This window comes from Pterocles gutturalis, unplaced genomic scaffold, assembly GCF_000699245.1.
Source record: "Pterocles gutturalis isolate BGI_N339 unplaced genomic scaffold, ASM69924v1 scaffold22561, whole genome shotgun sequence".
NCBI lineage: Eukaryota > Metazoa > Chordata > Aves > Pterocliformes > Pteroclidae > Pterocles > Pterocles gutturalis.
This window is the reverse complement of record NW_010101251.1, coordinates 35,393-52,922: the sequence shown is the minus strand read 5'-3', so window position 1 is coordinate 52,922 and position 17,530 is coordinate 35,393. Positions and strand designations below refer to the sequence as shown.

Here is a 17,530-nt window from a genome sequence, read left to right as displayed (position 1 = left end):
AGAAGGCAAAGGCTTAACTTTTTGCAGTACAGGTCACAATAATGAAACAGTGCAAATAAAAATGGTTATGTTAGCAATTGTTGCAGCCAAAGATGTTAATCCCATATCAGAGAGAATTAAGCATAACATATTTCATATCAGAGCACAGATCCAGAGGATCTTAGTCTGTAAACAGAGGAGTCTATTTGCATATTTTAATTTATATTAAATATCCATAATAATTCTATTGTCGTTAAAACAATTTGCATTATAATTTTTTTTTTTGTTTGGAGGTAATCAAGACAATTGTAAAAAATAAAGGAGTCTGAAGTTTCAAGAGAATTCTGCACCCATTGGGAAGTGCTCAGTAAATTAAGAAGACAGTGCAAAAGTAAGATTAATAATAACCACCTTATCAGTTTCCATTGTTTTGCTTTGACTATTAAAAATACAATTCAAGACATCTTTCTCCCCTTAACATGATTACTCTACAAATTCAGTCTCATTTCAGCCACGATTACGCACGGTCGTTAGGATTTCCTTACAACGCTTTTGCTTTCCTTATGATATCTTATCTGCTTTTTTCTCTAGGTAAAGGATGCTGGAGATCTCTAGCTAATATATCTTAGTTTACTACAATCTGTCATGTGCCTTGGCTTGAAAATGTTGTCTACCAATTTCTCCTAATGCATTAAGTGCTTTCTCATAATCAGCAAATGCCATGCCTAGCAGCAAATCATATATGTTTGCGTTTCCATTCTGCCATTAATCACACTGCTGTGAAATACCCAACTAAAGATTATCCATTCTTTAGTCTGGCTAAATACCTACTAGAGAACTGATTTATGAATGAGTTTTTTGCTGTCTTAACATTTTATGTCAAGGACAGAAGCGTGAAATGGCTGCAGTCACTGAAATCTCAGTTGTTAGGGTTTGCTGGGCTGCAGAACAGTTGTAGATTTACATATTCACACACGTGTCTGCTCTTTGGTTTTCAGTGTGTGTCCAGTAAGCTGTCTGGTGCTCTTCTCCCAGACACATCTTACTGCAAACCACAAACTCCTTGTTTGTTTACTAATTTTCAAGCTTCTTAAGAAGATAATCTTCACTGCCAGCAGAGTCACATTACTCTGAAAATGCAAGTAAAGGAAGACTTCTGAACAAAATATCAAAGAAATGTACCTACTCATCTGATGGTTGTGATGCTGTTGGTGATATCTAGTTCATCACCTGAGATAAACATTTGCTCAAAGCTTATATTTACTAATATGATGACAACTTTAGAGTCCCATTTTCCTGACTTTTGTCAGTGATTCCTGGGTACCTGGATTCACTGAAGACTTAAGGACAGGATGGGAGCACCTACACTGCTTCTGTTCCTACAGAATTATGGGACAAAGGAGTGGACAGAAAGTAAATTTGACACTGAAGTCAGTAGGCCCTTCTGCTGTAGTGAGAAGAATATATTAGCAAAACCAGCAGACTGTTAAACAGCAAGCTCCACACTGGCTGCTGTCTTCATATACAGGAATTAGTTTATCTTCTCATTATCATTTGAGGAGGCTTCTGCCCTTGACAGAAATGCTTCTTCAAAAACAGTGCAGCTCATTAAAATCCTAGTCTGCATTAGGAATACCGTAAGGGCCAAAATCTTCCATGAGGAGCAAAACCAAGCACAATGAAAGAGAAAGTGAAGGAAGTAATCATTTAAAGGCATCAACTGAATGAGACTTTTTATGCTGCAGCGGAGATGGGGTCTGGTTCCACCTGGTCAACATGCCAAGGACCGCACTTCTTCCCAGGGGAGAAAACCTCCAGGCCAGTGCGAGTGTAGCTCAGAAACTGTATATATTTTTAGCCTCCCTCACTCCAGACGATTATCAGGAATGTGCAGAAACAAATGACTGATCCCAGCTCTCAGTAATGCCCAGGAAAGATGTACTGAGCTAGGATGAAGGGATACGTTTGTGTATTCCTCCATCGAGTGGACACTTTCCACAAAAACCCAAATGCCTTGCCATTGTGTTCACTTGGACAAGTCAATCTTCACTGAAAGCTTATGAAACAAAGCAGGTCACTGTTGCATATCTGAACGTCAATACATTATCATTTAGATCCAGGATTATGATTTATCCGTGTATTTTCTAAAAGCAGTACGTAGTCCATATCAAGTCTGTTTTCCAGATGAGTAAACTTCAGACAGCATTAATAATCTGTTCTCAGAAAAAAATACTACGATGGCTCATTGGGTAACACTATTTCCTTTTGATCTGAAGGGAAAACCAGATTTCTCACAGAAAGAAAACAAACTTTTATTTCTTTTTTTTCTTTTTTTTTAATTTTTTTTGTTTGTTTTTAAATAAAATAAGAAGATAAAGTCCTCACCTTACAAACTCTCCCAACTCTGGAAAGGATTGTCTTGTCAGACGTGCCACCGTCTTGTGATATTTCTCGGAAAAAGAAGTAGATTTTGTCATCATCTGGGTTATAGGTGTCCGGGATGGGAAAAGTTCCAATGAATTTTGCTCCTAGAAGTTCCCAAAAGAAGGTTTTAAAATATGAAGAGAAGACTTAATATATTTATTAATAATATAAATTTCTGTTTGTATTTTGCATCTTCCAGTGAATTAAAAATATCACTACGTAGACACATAGTGGTTAATTTCTTACTAACTCTGAGTGAAAGTCACAATTGATTCTGAAGTATTTAGTGTTATTGTCATGGTTTTTGCATATATATCTTAATACCACTTGCATAAATATGCAGCACTGGCTATCACTCTCTGTTTGAAAGCAGGATGACTTTCACTACAAAATATTGCCTGTAAAAATTTGTCTTAATGCTTTTGCCACCAACATCAGGCTAAGTAGATTTTCCAAAATCACATGAGAGAATTTAAATTAATTTAATTACACATTGTGGCAGTTATGAGTACGGAAATACACTACTGTTTACTAGAGAGAGCTTGCAAAAAAATTTAATATAAATGACAGCTTTCACAAGTTAAAAGTTTCCTACCTATCTATGCTGTGACAATCTTACTGACTATATCTACCAAATCCCATCCAGTACCATGCTGGGATACCCAAGTTAACACAGTGAACTAGACAACTGACTGGCCAGTCTTAAGGACGCTTTTCCTTGTTGTGCATGAAAACAGATGAACTATATCAATGTAACGGTCTGTTTGGGTTATTTAAATCCACTTTTTGCCAGGAGTGCTCCAGCATGTCTTACCTTGACATGCTGAGCGTTTGCATTACTTCTGGTCTCTTCCAGAGCAAGCTTTGGCTGTCTCTGCCTGCATCCTATAGGCATACTTATTGGGCCAAGAACTGAACATGTCCTTGACTGTCTTCCTTGCCTCTCTTTTTCATGATCTCCGCTCCTGGTCTCCCTGTTCACCAGTTGTGGGTTGGTTTTTATTTGGCTGGGTTTTTGTTTGTTTATTTGTTTGGTTTTTGGGGGGTCTGTTTGTTTTGTTTTGTTTTCTTTCTGTTTTCTTTTAAATTTTGCACTAAAATCAGAATTTAAATGATCTGCAGGGGCCCCTGACTGCAGCAGAGCAGGCAACAATACTGTCTCGCACAAGTGAACCAGTTACTTGAGTCAGTGATTTTTAAGACATTCCCCAATGTGCTACAACAGATGAGTCGGTCTGAGGGCACTCGGATCAATGATGTTTTCCTTTAAACAGAAGTGGCTATACAAATACGGTGCAAAGAGACCCTTGACTCTAAAATACATTCTTTCAGTAATAAAATACACAGCCTTTGTCTCCCATAAGCAGGCAGGCTGCAGTAGAAAATGTTAAGGAGGATGGTGTAAGGTGGCAGAGCAAACAGAGCATACTGATGATATGTGGGGAATACTATTGTCAGCTTTTAATGAATCTTCATGTATTTGTCCTTTTTCTAATGATTGCTACTTTATAGTAACCTTGAGGAATTTTCACCATCAATCTACAGTACACACAGGACAAAAAGAAGGTCCTTAATTCAAAAGTTCACAGTCGAAAGCTTGAGACAAAATGGGACATGTTTAAGTGCTGAATGTGCACCTTCATGACAGAAAAGTAAATTTATGAGTCAAAATAGCCACAGTGCTGCTTCCTTTTTAAACCTTTCTGACACTAGAGAATGACATCAGTAGAAAAATGAAATGATGCAGGCATCAAGCTCTATAAATTTAAGTTAGGATTTCAAAATGAGCCTAAAGAAAATATTCAATTACCCCTCAGGGCCTATAAGGCCACTTTGAAGATTAGATCTTTAAGCGTGAATAAATGCATAAATACGCTTCCACTATGGTTTCCTAAATATGCGGTTAGCTAAACAGGCTTTTAATAGGAAAGCCTGTGAAATACTTCTATAACATTCTTTTGAATTTCACACCGATTTTTTTTTTTAAATCCACATTCACAGAACAAAACTCTGAATATATGTTTTTTTAAATTAAATTTCATTGCTTTACTTGGCAAGCCAATTGCAAAAACAAATGTCTCAATACCAATTCCTGGAACCGATTTAGAAGAATCTCTAACAAACTAAAGGAGCACAAATATTTAACGATTTTAAATCACAATCAAAAACTCTGAAGTTGAAAGTTAAATCCAAACAAAAATATACTGCAAAAGATACGAAGACAAAGAGACTGAAAACAATTTAATGAATGAGATCATGATCTGAAAAGCACATTATGTTCTGCAAGCGAGATGTTTGTCTCATCTTTTGTAATCCATTAATACAACATAGAAAAGTGTGTTTAAACCAACTGCGTGTGAATTAGGTTTTTGGATTCTTTGCATGGGAAACAAATTATATGACGATGATTTTAACCCACTGTTTGTTTTCCCATACACACTGTTGTCCCTCAGAACTGCTTCAATAGGAGGTTTTCCCACATATTAATTTCATGGATAGATTGTATGTAACCAAACAGGGGGTTAAAGGCATCAGGAGCTCTGACTATAGATGGTGCAATAAATTCAGGTGTTGCTCATGGTTTTCTAAACATACTCTTGTGGCCTAGTGGAAAGAGGTGTTACACCTGTGTCTGCTTTAACCATGCATACCTTAGTAAGCCCTACAGAGAAGTAAGACTAATTAAGTTCAGAAAAAGAGGACAGCAAATGAGTAGCAAATCCCAGAACACGAAGAAATGAAAAAGCAACCCAAACCAGTGGGACACAGCAGCCCTTTGTAGCTGGGCTTCAAGAAATACGCGGCATGATAAAATGCAAAGATAGTCCTCACCTCATTTACCTTTAACTGTCTAGAAGTCAAGCTCCTCACCTATACTCATACAGGTCCTCTCTCAGGGAAGGACACAATGAAGAAAATGACAATGAATAATCCTATTTTAAGACAGATTCCTACAATAGGTGGGGCAAGTCACTCTGTAAATTACAGACAGAGACAACCGGAATGACTGAGCTCAGACAGGATGCTAACTTTTGCCTTTTAGAGCTAAGTGAGCTGAATCCCATCCAAAGTTCACAGGATATAAAGAAGTCATTGCCTGAGAGTCTTTGCCCTGGAAAAGAAGACTGAATTGCAATGAAAAAAAAAAAATGGCTAAATGCAATTGAGGGAAGCACTCATTCCAACTATGGCTTTGGCTTCCTGTAAAGGAGGGAGGAATGTGCAGCTGTTTAGTGCATGCCTGTACGTAGGGCTTGGGTATCCCACCACGGGACACCCTCCTCTGCCTGCTGGGCTGGAGCAGGGCAGACAGTTCCAATGGGCGGCTTTGCTATCCGGAGTGGGGCCACCAGCCCCACGTGCCTCATACTCTGCCCCAGCCCCGGGTGAGGCAGCTCCGGTCAGTGACTGCGGCAGTGCCTGATTCCTCAGCTCTGCAGGAGGAGGGCTGAAGTCTGAGCAGAGGCAGCATCCCCTCTGGCTTCAGTGCCAGCGCATGCAGGAGTATAAGCCTGTGCAAGCGTGAGTCATGGGAAAGATTAGCTGCCTTCCTCCCTTTCTCCTTTGTGGAGCTGCTATTCAGTCATTGAGATTAAGACATGTCTTAATTAGTCAAGATACAGATGCCCTGCAAGAAACTGGAAGGTATCCTACGCATTTTTCCCTTGTGCTTTGTCTTTCCCTCCGTTCCCCCAGGAAAGGATAATCTCGTTTCCAGAAACAGAATAAGACAAAACTTTAAAACCATTAAGGTGCATTACAACAAAACTTCCTCAGCCCTCTGGAAAAAAACAAGTTATACATTTTGTGCTTATCCTAAGTAAAACATGAGTCATGCCTGGAAATAATTTATTTCTAATTGTACAATTACTCAAGTATGTACAACCTTTCCTGGAGGTCTAACACATGTTTGGTGAATGGGTGGTAGATTTAGGGAAGAGGGGATTTAGGTGAAATGGGAGTTTTAAACCTGAAATCGAGTAAATATTTTCTTTATACCAACAGAGTCGAAAGCACAAATGTATGCAATTGGTAATGTTACACAATAAACTAGAAAAATACTGGCTACCCTACGGCTGACTGCAGAAATGATCCTGTCATTTAGACTTGCACTTAAAATTTTCTCCAACCTTAAAAGGACTGTTTGAAAAATATTAAAAGCACCTAGTTTATATCTATGCCTCTTAGTATAACACTGCATGGATTGTGTATGTGAAGTCTTCGACAGAACCTGGCTGTAGTTTTTTATATGTCTGGAAACAAGGTAAACCTGAAGAATATGTGGGGTCTTCAGTGTTTATACAGTGTGGGGTAACATTCATGTCACAGTCTAGCACACTAAAGTTATTTGTCAAACCGAAACATATTAATATATTATTCTCCTTATAAAACTTTCACTAATACAGATGCCTTAAGTGAAAACAGAATAAAAAATGAATCAATCTAAACGAAAGAAGAAAGGCAGACACTCCCCATCCAGCCTCCAAACTAAAACACATAAACAGTTCTCAAACCTTTAGTTTATCATGTGTTCTTGTACTGTTCCCTTGCCTCAAACTGCTCATGGAGGAATATTAATAGCATAAAGAAATGTTTGGAACTGGATATTTAAACAAGAAGTTCTTCTGGGCTAGGAATTGAACCCTGTAATGCTCATCAAGGTGGATCTATACTAATGGTAACACCAGATGCTCCTGAGGACCAAACTGCAGTAAATCTTTCTTTTTAGGATATTTAGCATCCCTTAGGAAAGCAGCTACCTCAACCATCTTTCCATGCTGAACATCAGCAAGCTGACAGTGATCAAACTGGACATTCAGTTTCATGGTTGAGTTACAGTTTGAGACCTGCCTGCTGGAAGGACCCATCCTGCTCCATGTCTTACAGCCCATTTCTGGTCAACATTGCACAAGGGATGTGTGAAAATGGAAGACAGGAGACAGGAAAGGTGGGACAAGAAAGGTTTTGAGCACAGGAGATGAAAGTGGGATGGGTCAGCAAAGTCGGACGTGAGATTTTCCTATCTGTTAGAAGGGCTACTCCTATTTGGAAAGGTAAAATGACTTTAAGAGTCTTCTTTCCTCTTCCTCTCCCAGCATAAATTCTGAGGTTGTGGAGTTACATCTAGACAGAATGTAAAGCAACAGCTTAGAAAAAGGTAGAAGAGGAATAGGAAAAAAAAAAAATAGAAAAAAGAACACTTCCTCTTGTTGAGGTCTCAAAGAGTTAAGAGGCAAAATTATCCCTCTCAGAAGTTGTCTGCTGGGAAGACAACTTAACCCTGTGGTCAGCAGTCCCTGGCTTTACAATACTCCCATAATAGTTACACAGGCATCCTGAATCAGGGCCAGTGTTGCCACATCTTTAAAGACAGCTGATGGCTAAAAGGGGGATGCTTTAATTGAGCAGGGTTAGCTTGTGAGTGAAGTTTTCCATGTTACTCCGTGTGTGGTTTGAGACTGGCTGGGTGTAAATGCAGCCAGTTTTTTAGAGGGTTTACTAGCTCAGAATGTTTTTTAACAGGCAAGAAAAAGCCCAGTTTTGCTTGGGAAGCTATTTTAGGATGCCCTTAGTGGTTTTAAAATGATCCTCACAGCAACAAAGGGTATTTTTCCCCTTCAAAAAAGGAAAAGAAAAGAAAAAAGAGACCTCCTACCTAAAAACGTGGAATTTCTAGTCTGTCATTGCAACATGCTGTAGGGAACAGCTTTTAACAAGTGATCGGAAAAAGGTTTTAAAAAAAAATATTCCAACAAGACTGGAAATAGAAGCATTTAAGTCATGATATGATTCAAATTACAGGACTATATACAGATGTATAGATCAAAGACTTTTTTTGTGATTAGGCCTTACGCCCCTACTCTTTCCTTAATTAGCATTTTCACCTCTGTGACTTTTCTCAAGTGTATTTTTGTTCCACTGAGCTTTTTTATAAAAAAGCCTACGTAATCCAAAGATACTATGATACAATATCTATATTTATAGTTACTGGACATACATTTATATAAGAAAGGGCCTATTAACTTCAGAGAGGCATGGACAATGCAAATGACAACAGCATATGTTTGGGATCTTACCAGTAAGCCAGTAATGCTCAGAAATGTCAGTTCTGATGTAATGGTGATCGTGAGAAGGGCCCAGAGAACGTGTTAGAGCAGTGTCTTTGCCAAGGAAATCAGAAGCTGTTCCAGCATAAAGATACTCATCTGCAAATGAAAAAGAAATAGGATTTCTACAGCTGTGGGGTAAACAAAATTAAAATTATTTGTGTTTTGTTGGGTGAACCACACCTGTGTTTAATTGGACTATGAACTAATCTATTTTTTTTAATATTATTGGTTTATATTTCAATAGGATTTGGGGTTCTGTGAAGTTACTTACATTTAAATTAGAGTAATATTTGTAATATGTCTGAGAAGCAAATGAGTCCAAGTCTAATTTTCAGATATTTTAGGCAGTCAGAAAAGTAAATCCCCCAGGTTTTAACAGCTATTGGGCTCTTATGGGTATAAAGGTGTATTTATTCTGAGCATCCTGCCCTGTGAGCACTGACCATGGATCTGGGGGCCGTGGTGAGGACACGACCATTTATCGATTCAAGTTGGCTCTTCTCTCCCAGACTTGCCACAGCTCCAATGGCTTTGATGCTCCTGGGCTTGAGCTAGTAAACATGATGGATGTTTCACTACAGGCACTTCACAGCTTGGCCCTTTCCTGGTGTAGGAATCTCCATCCAACACTTCATTCATGAAGAGGAATTTAGGCACTATGGGAATTCTTCTCAATATGTAACATGTTAATGGTAGGAATATGGCTACAGACCCAAATCGTGATAATTTTAACATAGCAAGTGGTCTCACTAAAATAAATGAAACATCTTGCTTGAATAAGGCAGCCAGAATTTGTCTCATAAGGAAATTTTATCTATAATATAGAGTACAGTGTGCTTGCTGCAATTGCAGTTACTCTCTAGTCTTCTGCCGGATTTGTGGGCAATGCAAAACTTCACAACCTGAAGAATTGCACAACATTTTCTGTTTTCCTTCAGATCTTGGTACTTTTCTACAAAGAAGCAAAGAAACAGTATCACTGCAAATTTTTTTTTGTACCACATAATGTATTTTACAATTCTCTTTTTTTCTGCAAAATAAAAAGAGAGCTTTACTGGTTGGAGGAGCTTGGGTTTTTTTGTTTAATGACTTGCAACAATAAATCCCTAGAGTTTGTAAAAATAAAAAAAGTTCAGGTTTTTAAATGATAATAATTTAAAAGCTATATGATACACAAAAATCCCCTTCTGGGAGTTCCTTCTCCAAGTTTTGTGGTACTCTGGGTTGAAACATTTCCTAAGATCTTTTAGAGAGAAATTGTTTGTTGAGATTGAATGCAGAATAAATACCATTCAGCACAGGTATTGTGTGTTTTCATTTGCAAAAGATGTAAATGCACTTAAAAAAATAAGATCAAAGGGGAAAGAAAAAAAACAAACCCACAACCCAGGATCCACAAGCACTTTATTTGGCCAAAAAAAGATCTATCGTCAGCTTTGTCTTTTCCTCATTATTATTGTTACTTATGTATGACTTCCATGACAGTGTTGGAAAGCCCATCTTTCAGACAGCATGTTGCCTTTGTAAAGAAACATTAGTGCATTCTGAAAGGTATTTGTCATAATGAGGAACGGGCAGGGTAATTGGTGTTTGCTAACTGACAGGCACTCTGTGATCGATAAATCTGAAGGGCTAACAGAAATTCTCCATCCTTGCTTAGGCTCTGCTGACAAGGCATTTTCAGCACTCCTCTTGGCTTTTGGTATCACTCATTCCAAGTTCCAGTCATTTCCAGGACAGTTTTGGTGAGCGGTAATTTGTAAAGCCAGATGGATGACAAGCAGGTGATTTTTCAGTCAAAACCACTAGCTTTTCAAATTTATCTGTGGAATTTACTTGGGAAGAAATGCGGTGTAGAAGTCAAAGAGAGATTATGCATTTCTACAAAGAATGAAAATTACTCAGTTGTATTAACCTACATACATAAGTGAAAATATAACAAAATATTATTTAACTCATATACGTATAACGGCTTACAAAGTGTGTTCTGAGGAGTACAAGTAACCTTTATTGCCATTTAGAAGATAAACAAAACTAGGCAGAGAGAAATGGCATGCCAAAGGTTAGTCCTCCCATCAGTGGCAGAGGCAGGAACTGAGCTCCCCTGCATCCCAGTGCAGTATCTTATCCATGAGCTATCCTGCTCTTCTAGGACTTTTGGGAATAAAGTAATCATAAAAAAATGAGCCAAGAACGTAGTCTCTGGTCAGGCCTATAACTCTTTACAATGCTTCTTGTACACTATTGCAAAGCACTTGACACCATCACAGTCAGAGAAGGGATACTAAAATACCCCGACCATTAATTTTATCTAGCCTGAAAATGCTTATGTACCGAAGTTCATGTTTTAGTTAGTGAAAACAAGCAGCTTCTTCATTTCACAAGATTTAATAGAGCAGTCAAAGCACTAGAGAGCTACTGAAATTAGCCAATGCTATAATAAATCATGGAGTTCTATTGCATTTTTTAAAAAAAAAAAAAAAGGAAAAAAGAAAAAAAAGAAAGAAAAAAGTTAAAGTTTATAGAATCTCATTTTAAAAATAGTCTTCATGGTCATTAAACAGTACTAGGGGTCCCTGAGAAGACTAAGCACTGGCTTTAATCTATTGTTTTTAATAAAGGAAGTCCTGCCCCATCTGTTGGGTCAGAATCACAAATCATCTATCTTATTATCTGAGAATAAAGACTGAACATTAGTCATATTCTTTTTATAACACAGAGTGACTGATACTTCAAAGCATTGTCACCACTGCTCTTTGGCTGTAAATGAAAACGTCATGGTGCTTCACTCTTATCTTGTATTCATATGCTTGACAGACAAGTTAAATGAAAATGGTCCAAAGCTATGAACCAAACCATGACAAAAGTAGCTCTTATAGTGATTCAAAATCCAGAGGTCAAGCTGACATTCCTCGGCACCAAATGTCAGACCACACAGCGCCGCGATGCACGCAGAGGCAGATTGCACTATCTTGTTCCTGGGCTCCCAGCTTCAGAAGTGGCTACTCAAGTAAATAGAAACCTCAAAAATGTATTTATGGAAATAGTGGATGTCAGCAGACTTCAAAGGGCAGAACATATTGATAATTACAGAAAGAGGCCCAGAAGCGCTTGAAAACTTGTCTGTTGGTCTGTTTTGATTTTGTATTTTTTTTTTGTCTTAAAGCAGCAATGACGGGGTGAGGATGAAGCCGCCTTCGGCAGAGGCTTCACAGCTGCTCACACATCTCTGTGAGGCTGCACTTCCAGCTCTCTGGTGTCTGCAGACTGAAGGCTCCCTCAGCTCCAAGAGCACAAACCAGTATCTGAAGCACAACTAACACCTGAGGAGCTCCATCTGCTGAGCTTCTGACCCCAGACGTGGGATTACGAAGCCATCACATGTCTGAGAGGAGCACCTGGCTCTGATAGTTCCTTACCTGCCATCACTGAGGCAAACGGCTGCTGGGGATCGAAAGGGCATTTCAACCTGCCAGACTCCAAGTTTTGAGTATCCAACCGAAATACCGTTTCCTGAGAATAAACACATTTTCATTATCCTGGGGTGGCTGCAGAGAAAAACTCATTCAGACGAACTGTGCTGCTAACCTATGGAGTGAAGGTGCATTAGATCACACAGCTGTCATCTCAGAATTGATGTTTACAGTCCGTGTCTCTGTTTTGTATTTGCATTTTTTTCCGTCATTGTTTTAACATATCCTGTTCACTCTATAGTGGAACACAAATCTTAAAATAATACAATTATTTTCAGAAAAAAAAAAGAGGCATTGTTCATTTCTACTCAAATTAAAAGCTGGATTGTACTTAAAAGGCACTGGCTTCCATTTGGGAAAGTGCTGATAGAGTGTGTTGCAACAGGAGACCCAGAAGGGATTCTGGCTGACTCCTAAATTTCTCCAGGGACTGTTGAATAATGTTCACAGCAGACACAGTTCAGCCCTTTTTAAATGAAAGCAGCATATGCTCTCTCTTGTTATTTTTAACAAGGCTAATGATACAAGAGATATCAGAATAGATCCTTCCTTGCAGTTCTCAAATACAGTGTGATTAATTCCTGGGTCACAGCACAAGGGCATAAAGGAAGATAAAGAAAAGAAATTATTTAAAAACTATTTCTGATGTTTCCAGTGAGCAATCAACAACTCAATCATTGTAAGCACTAATTCGAAGGGTTACCGTAGCTTTGAATTGCCAAAATAGATGTTTTTATTTGTTCCTTTCGTTAGTTTCCTGAAAGCGTGATTAACCTGAAACACGTAGTGAGTCCTTCTGAAGGCAAATTGATTGCACAGAGGAGCAAAGAGAAGTCTTTGCAAATATAAAAACTTGATTGTCAGAATTCTGCTGTTGTTACAGAGGGAAGATTGACCACGGAAGTGCTGTTAACAGTACTCCTCTCCTACCTGCAGTGATATTTAAAATCACACTAGTGATCAGGAATTAAATCATTGTGGGATTAATATCTAATGTAGAGACATAACTTTTGAAGTTAGTTTTAAAATAAGCAAAACACCTCTATGATTTAAACAATTACATAAAAAAGGTTTAAGTAACTTTATTTGTTTCTATACCTCCTCCTTGCAAGACGACTGAAGAGTACAAACAACAGTTAAGTATGCCCGACAACGGCTACATAGGATCAAACTTCACAACACACTAATTCATTTCATCCTTAACGTACATCAGATTATAAATGACCAAACCTTTCTACTTCATTGAGGTCTCTCCTAAAAGCTCAGAAGGCAAAAGCCCAGGATATTGAATAATTAAGCTCCTTAAGAGAAAAGTAAAATCAATTCCAATCTATGAACATAAATTCAATTTCCTCTAGCAATCCTGGCTGATACAAAGCAGAATTTAATAATAAAATATAAATAATAATAATAAAAAAACAACCCTTGTTATCTGACTTGTGGGATATCAGGTAAACCAAATTCTCAGGCTACTGAAGCAGGTCAGAGCACATCAAGGACAAAGCTAAACTAAAATTTCAGCATTTTTTTTTCTGCTGACAATGCTATGTTAATGTCCTATTCTTCTCTCTTCTCTCAGCAAAATTCTGAGCTGCTCAGAGGACCCTTGCCATGTCACATGCAAAGAGTCTGCCTGCAAGTCCAGCAGTCCTCAAGGGGCTGAGGGCTTTATAGATCAACATCAAATATTTCAGACTTCACCCAGACAAACTAATGGACACTACCAGGCATTCACACAGAATTAACCTCCTACTTTCACTTTGGACAAAGCTTTCAAAGAAAAGAGCATCCCTTGGAGAGCTGTGGCTAACAGCATCAACCGGGCCAAGCCTCTTCTTCACCGGCCAAGAGAAGTTTTGGCAGTGACTTCAGCAATAGCAAGACTAGGACTTTAATCCCCTTTAATTGTGTGATCCCGTTGGGGATTTGTACTGCTTCAAAAGCAGTGTCTGCTGTGGTTTTGAGTCACCTGACCCACACTGTTTTCCTCTCTGTTTTCACAGTGCTGGCACTGGCCAGCAGACCACTGGGAAGATCCACCAGCAGCGCTTAAAGGTCAGCAAGAGCGCTGGCTGGTTTCACAGCCTCCATCAGGCTATCTCAGGCCCTGGCTCTCCCAAGCATCCCACAGCTTCCTGCAGAGGTTGCTAATTATCAAACATCCATTATTCATTCTTATAACCCAGAGATTAAAAAAAAAAAAAAAAAAAGGGGGAAAAAAAAATTAAAAGAATGGATCTGCAATAAAAGTGCTTTGAATTACCATGTACGACTCCTGTCTACAACCAGCAGACATTTTCAGCTGCCTGTCAAATTCACATCAAGGGGTCTGTCCTCAGCACCCTCCTGCCATGTCATGTCTATCCGGAAAGGCAGGGCAAGGACAGTGGCTGTAGGGTGCTTTAGGTCCAAGAAGGAAAGGGAAAATACACCTCCTGCCATTCAAAGCTGTTAATTCAGAAGGAGGTTGCAGAAGAGACGCACCAGCAGAAGAAGCGTTAGTGCTGAACACTGCCCAACCTACCACTGCAGCTGAGCAAGCAGGGGAAATGCAGGAGAGGCAGGACGGGGAGACAGTGAGGGGGATTAGGAAATGCAATACCGGGATTCTTCTTCCATTTCCTCTCATAAGGTAATTGGTCACATCTAATTGAGACAGACCCCTTGTCTAGACTGGCTGCCGGACTGAACAATCAAGCCAAATCCATAATTTCATAAAGTCTGATGAAAACAACCTTCACAAATGAAGTAGTTAAAGGTGCAATGGTAGAGTGAATAAGGCATCTTGCTAATGACCCAGAGGTAAACCAGACCCTTACTTGTACTCTTGCTGAGAGCTGCTCTGTTTAATTCAGCTGTGTATTTGATCATTCAGGCTAAGGAATCAGCGTGATATAGGGGATTTAAAATTTCAGTTGCTTCAACTGGAATATTTAAAGTAATGAAGCAAAGAAGCCTACAAAATTATTTCATTGCAAGCCCAATTATACAGAACGCACCAAACCATACCAGGAGCATTAATGGTTTATTAGGGAACGAACAACACTGTGCAGATTTTAGGCAGCTTCAGTTTTCTTTAACACAGACAACCCCTCTGGCCTGGTCAATCGACCAACATATTGTGTGGAATATAATGATGGGTCTCAGCCTGGGAAAGCACAATGATTTTTTCTTTCTTGTTTTTCTTTTTTCTTTTTTTTTTTTTTTTTTTTGGTGAACATCTGCCCTTTATTCTGTAAGTCCAAATAACTCCAATGTGTACGTATTTCAGGTTATAGCATTTAATAACATATCATTAGACTTAATTTCTAATATTCCAGAATTTCACTGAGACCCAAAGAAAAGAGAAAGCTATTTCTATAGCAGCATAAGAAGCCTGCACTGCAGGCAAGCAGCCAGACAGGTCACATCTCAACACTGTCTGAGAACAGAGCCAGTGTTATAAATATAGCCAAGGTGTTATACGTACAGGAGTTAAAAAGAGACTTGTGTACTAAGTGGCTGCTTGACATAACAGCAAAATGCTTCTGTTGTGGGGGTTAGGTCTCAAACATTTACCACTTAGGACAGAGATTTCTTTGTCACCAGCAAATGAAGACCAGTCAGCTGCTAACCAGTTCAGGAATACGCCACTAGTGATGGAGGATACCCAACATCTACTTAGCGACAGGACTGCAAAAACCATCTGCAAAGCCTTGAGATGCCGTCCTTGGACTCGGGCTCAGACACCCTTTACAAGGTCTGTATTACTGTCATGCACAAGGAATAGGAAGCCACCTCTGTGGACCATGGGTATACACACATTAAAAAATAGAACTTAAACTCTGCATGTGTGTGTGTGTACGTAAGCAGAAACTATGTGGGGAAATGACTTACTAGAAAGACAGACATCTGGGTTAAAGGTTCTCTTCACCTAGTTAATCATATGAAAGTGTCATTGTGGAGAACTGTGTGTATTAAGCGTCACTGAGGAAAGTGCTTTGTTCAAAAGCGATATGCACATTTCAAATGTGAGAATGCGAGTTTCCGTCTGAACTGCAAAATCCACCATTTACCCTTTTATTTACGCAAGCTGCTGTCAGTTCATTTTTTACACACTCTCACAGTATTTTCCAATCTATGATGAACGCTAAACAAGATGAGGGTTATTCCTTGACATGTCAGAGTAGGGAGGAAATTAAATTACCTCTTTGTGAGTTCCAAGTTCGATGTATCCACAGAGAGGGTGAAATGCTCCTGTGCCACAGACATAAACATGGGTTCGGTTGTAGGGCTGAAGAACCCTGATAAAATTGGCACATTCTGTCTATTAGGAAAAGAAAGAGAAATGTTAATATTCATGTTTATTCTTCTCTTTCACATTATACATTGTTCTAGGTTATAGACATAGTATTGCTGTATTTAAAACTCCTGTAGCAGAGATTGTTTACTAAACAGTACAATTTTGCAGTGGCTATCTGTTAGGCAGCTCATCAATCAGACTTGCAAGCCTAACTCTGCTATAATGCTTACGGCCATGAGAAACTATGTGGTAACAATACAGTTTGTAGTGTATCTGCTCAGCCTGTGTCGTAACAAACAACTCCTGTCAACAACTGGGCAGAGGTCAGAGAGCCAGTGGGTTACTCTGGCTACCAATGCTCCTGCCTTTGCTCCCAATTCAGGGTTCTACACAAGTTTTATCACCAAAGATGACATGATAGAAATCACTGTTGTGGACTGAAGGGCTTCAACATACTTGCAACGGTGTGTTTTGTGTATGAGTGAACTTTCTTTGCACCAACCACATCCTACTGGTCGCTTTTATTTGGGCATTTCTGCATCCTACAGGATGCTCAGGTCAGTCCTGGCTCGAGCTGGGCTTGGTCCTTGCTGGTAAGCAGCAGAGGCAGCTGCTGCTGACTCCAGGGGTGCTACCTGGAGTCGTAGGAAAGACTTGCTACAGCTGTCCCCAAAATGAAATAAATATCACAAGGTACTTAGGAGATAATGCACAAGAGCTATGGATATGTTCAAGCTACCACCCTACATCTCAGAGAGAGGCAAGCTGCAGAGACAATGCAGGAAGTGAAAAGGAGATATTTATGATCTATGTTCAAAACAAGTATTTCCCTCTCTGGTCTCTTTCCTTTTGTCTCAGTGTAGAAATAAATCATCACAGATCCTCCATATAGACCAGTATCAGAATTTTCCCAGTGCTCAACAGAGGTGTTGTTTAGATTTTGTCTGCTGTAAAGACAAGGGTAGCAATGAGTTAGGATAAAAAGTAGGGATTCCTCAGGCAGAGAGCTGAGAGAGTGTTTTGAGGTGGAGTCCACCTTGGTAACAGACAAGCTGGACAGAAACCATGGAATTACTGGAGAGAAAAGGAAGAAATTTTATTATACAGCCAGGAAATGTTTACATTTATAGTGGGCTCTAGACACATGATGTAATCTCTGCTATGCAAAAGAGATATGAAAGTTTTATTTTATATATGAATGCACCCAAATACATTTCCTAAAGAGACTTCCTAAGGAAGATTTTTGGTTCCAGGGAAAAGCT

The 17,530-nt window shown here is 39.1% G+C and overlaps 1 protein-coding gene across 1 annotated transcript in view; it reads right to left on the bottom strand.

Moving 5' to 3' along the window:
- SEMA3D (sema domain, immunoglobulin domain (Ig), short basic domain, secreted, (semaphorin) 3D) overlaps positions 1–17,530 on the bottom strand; it is a 95,990-nt gene that overhangs the window by 48,018 nt on the left and 30,442 nt on the right. The window contains exons 4-7 of the mRNA XM_010082797.1: positions 16,173–16,292; positions 11,933–12,026; positions 8,481–8,609; positions 2,365–2,507 (exon numbers count right to left, since the gene is read on the bottom strand). Of these exons, the coding sequence (XP_010081099.1) occupies positions 2,365–2,507; positions 8,481–8,609; positions 11,933–12,026; positions 16,173–16,292 (486 nt within the window). The remainder of the gene's footprint in view (positions 1–2,364; positions 2,508–8,480; positions 8,610–11,932; positions 12,027–16,172; positions 16,293–17,530) is intronic.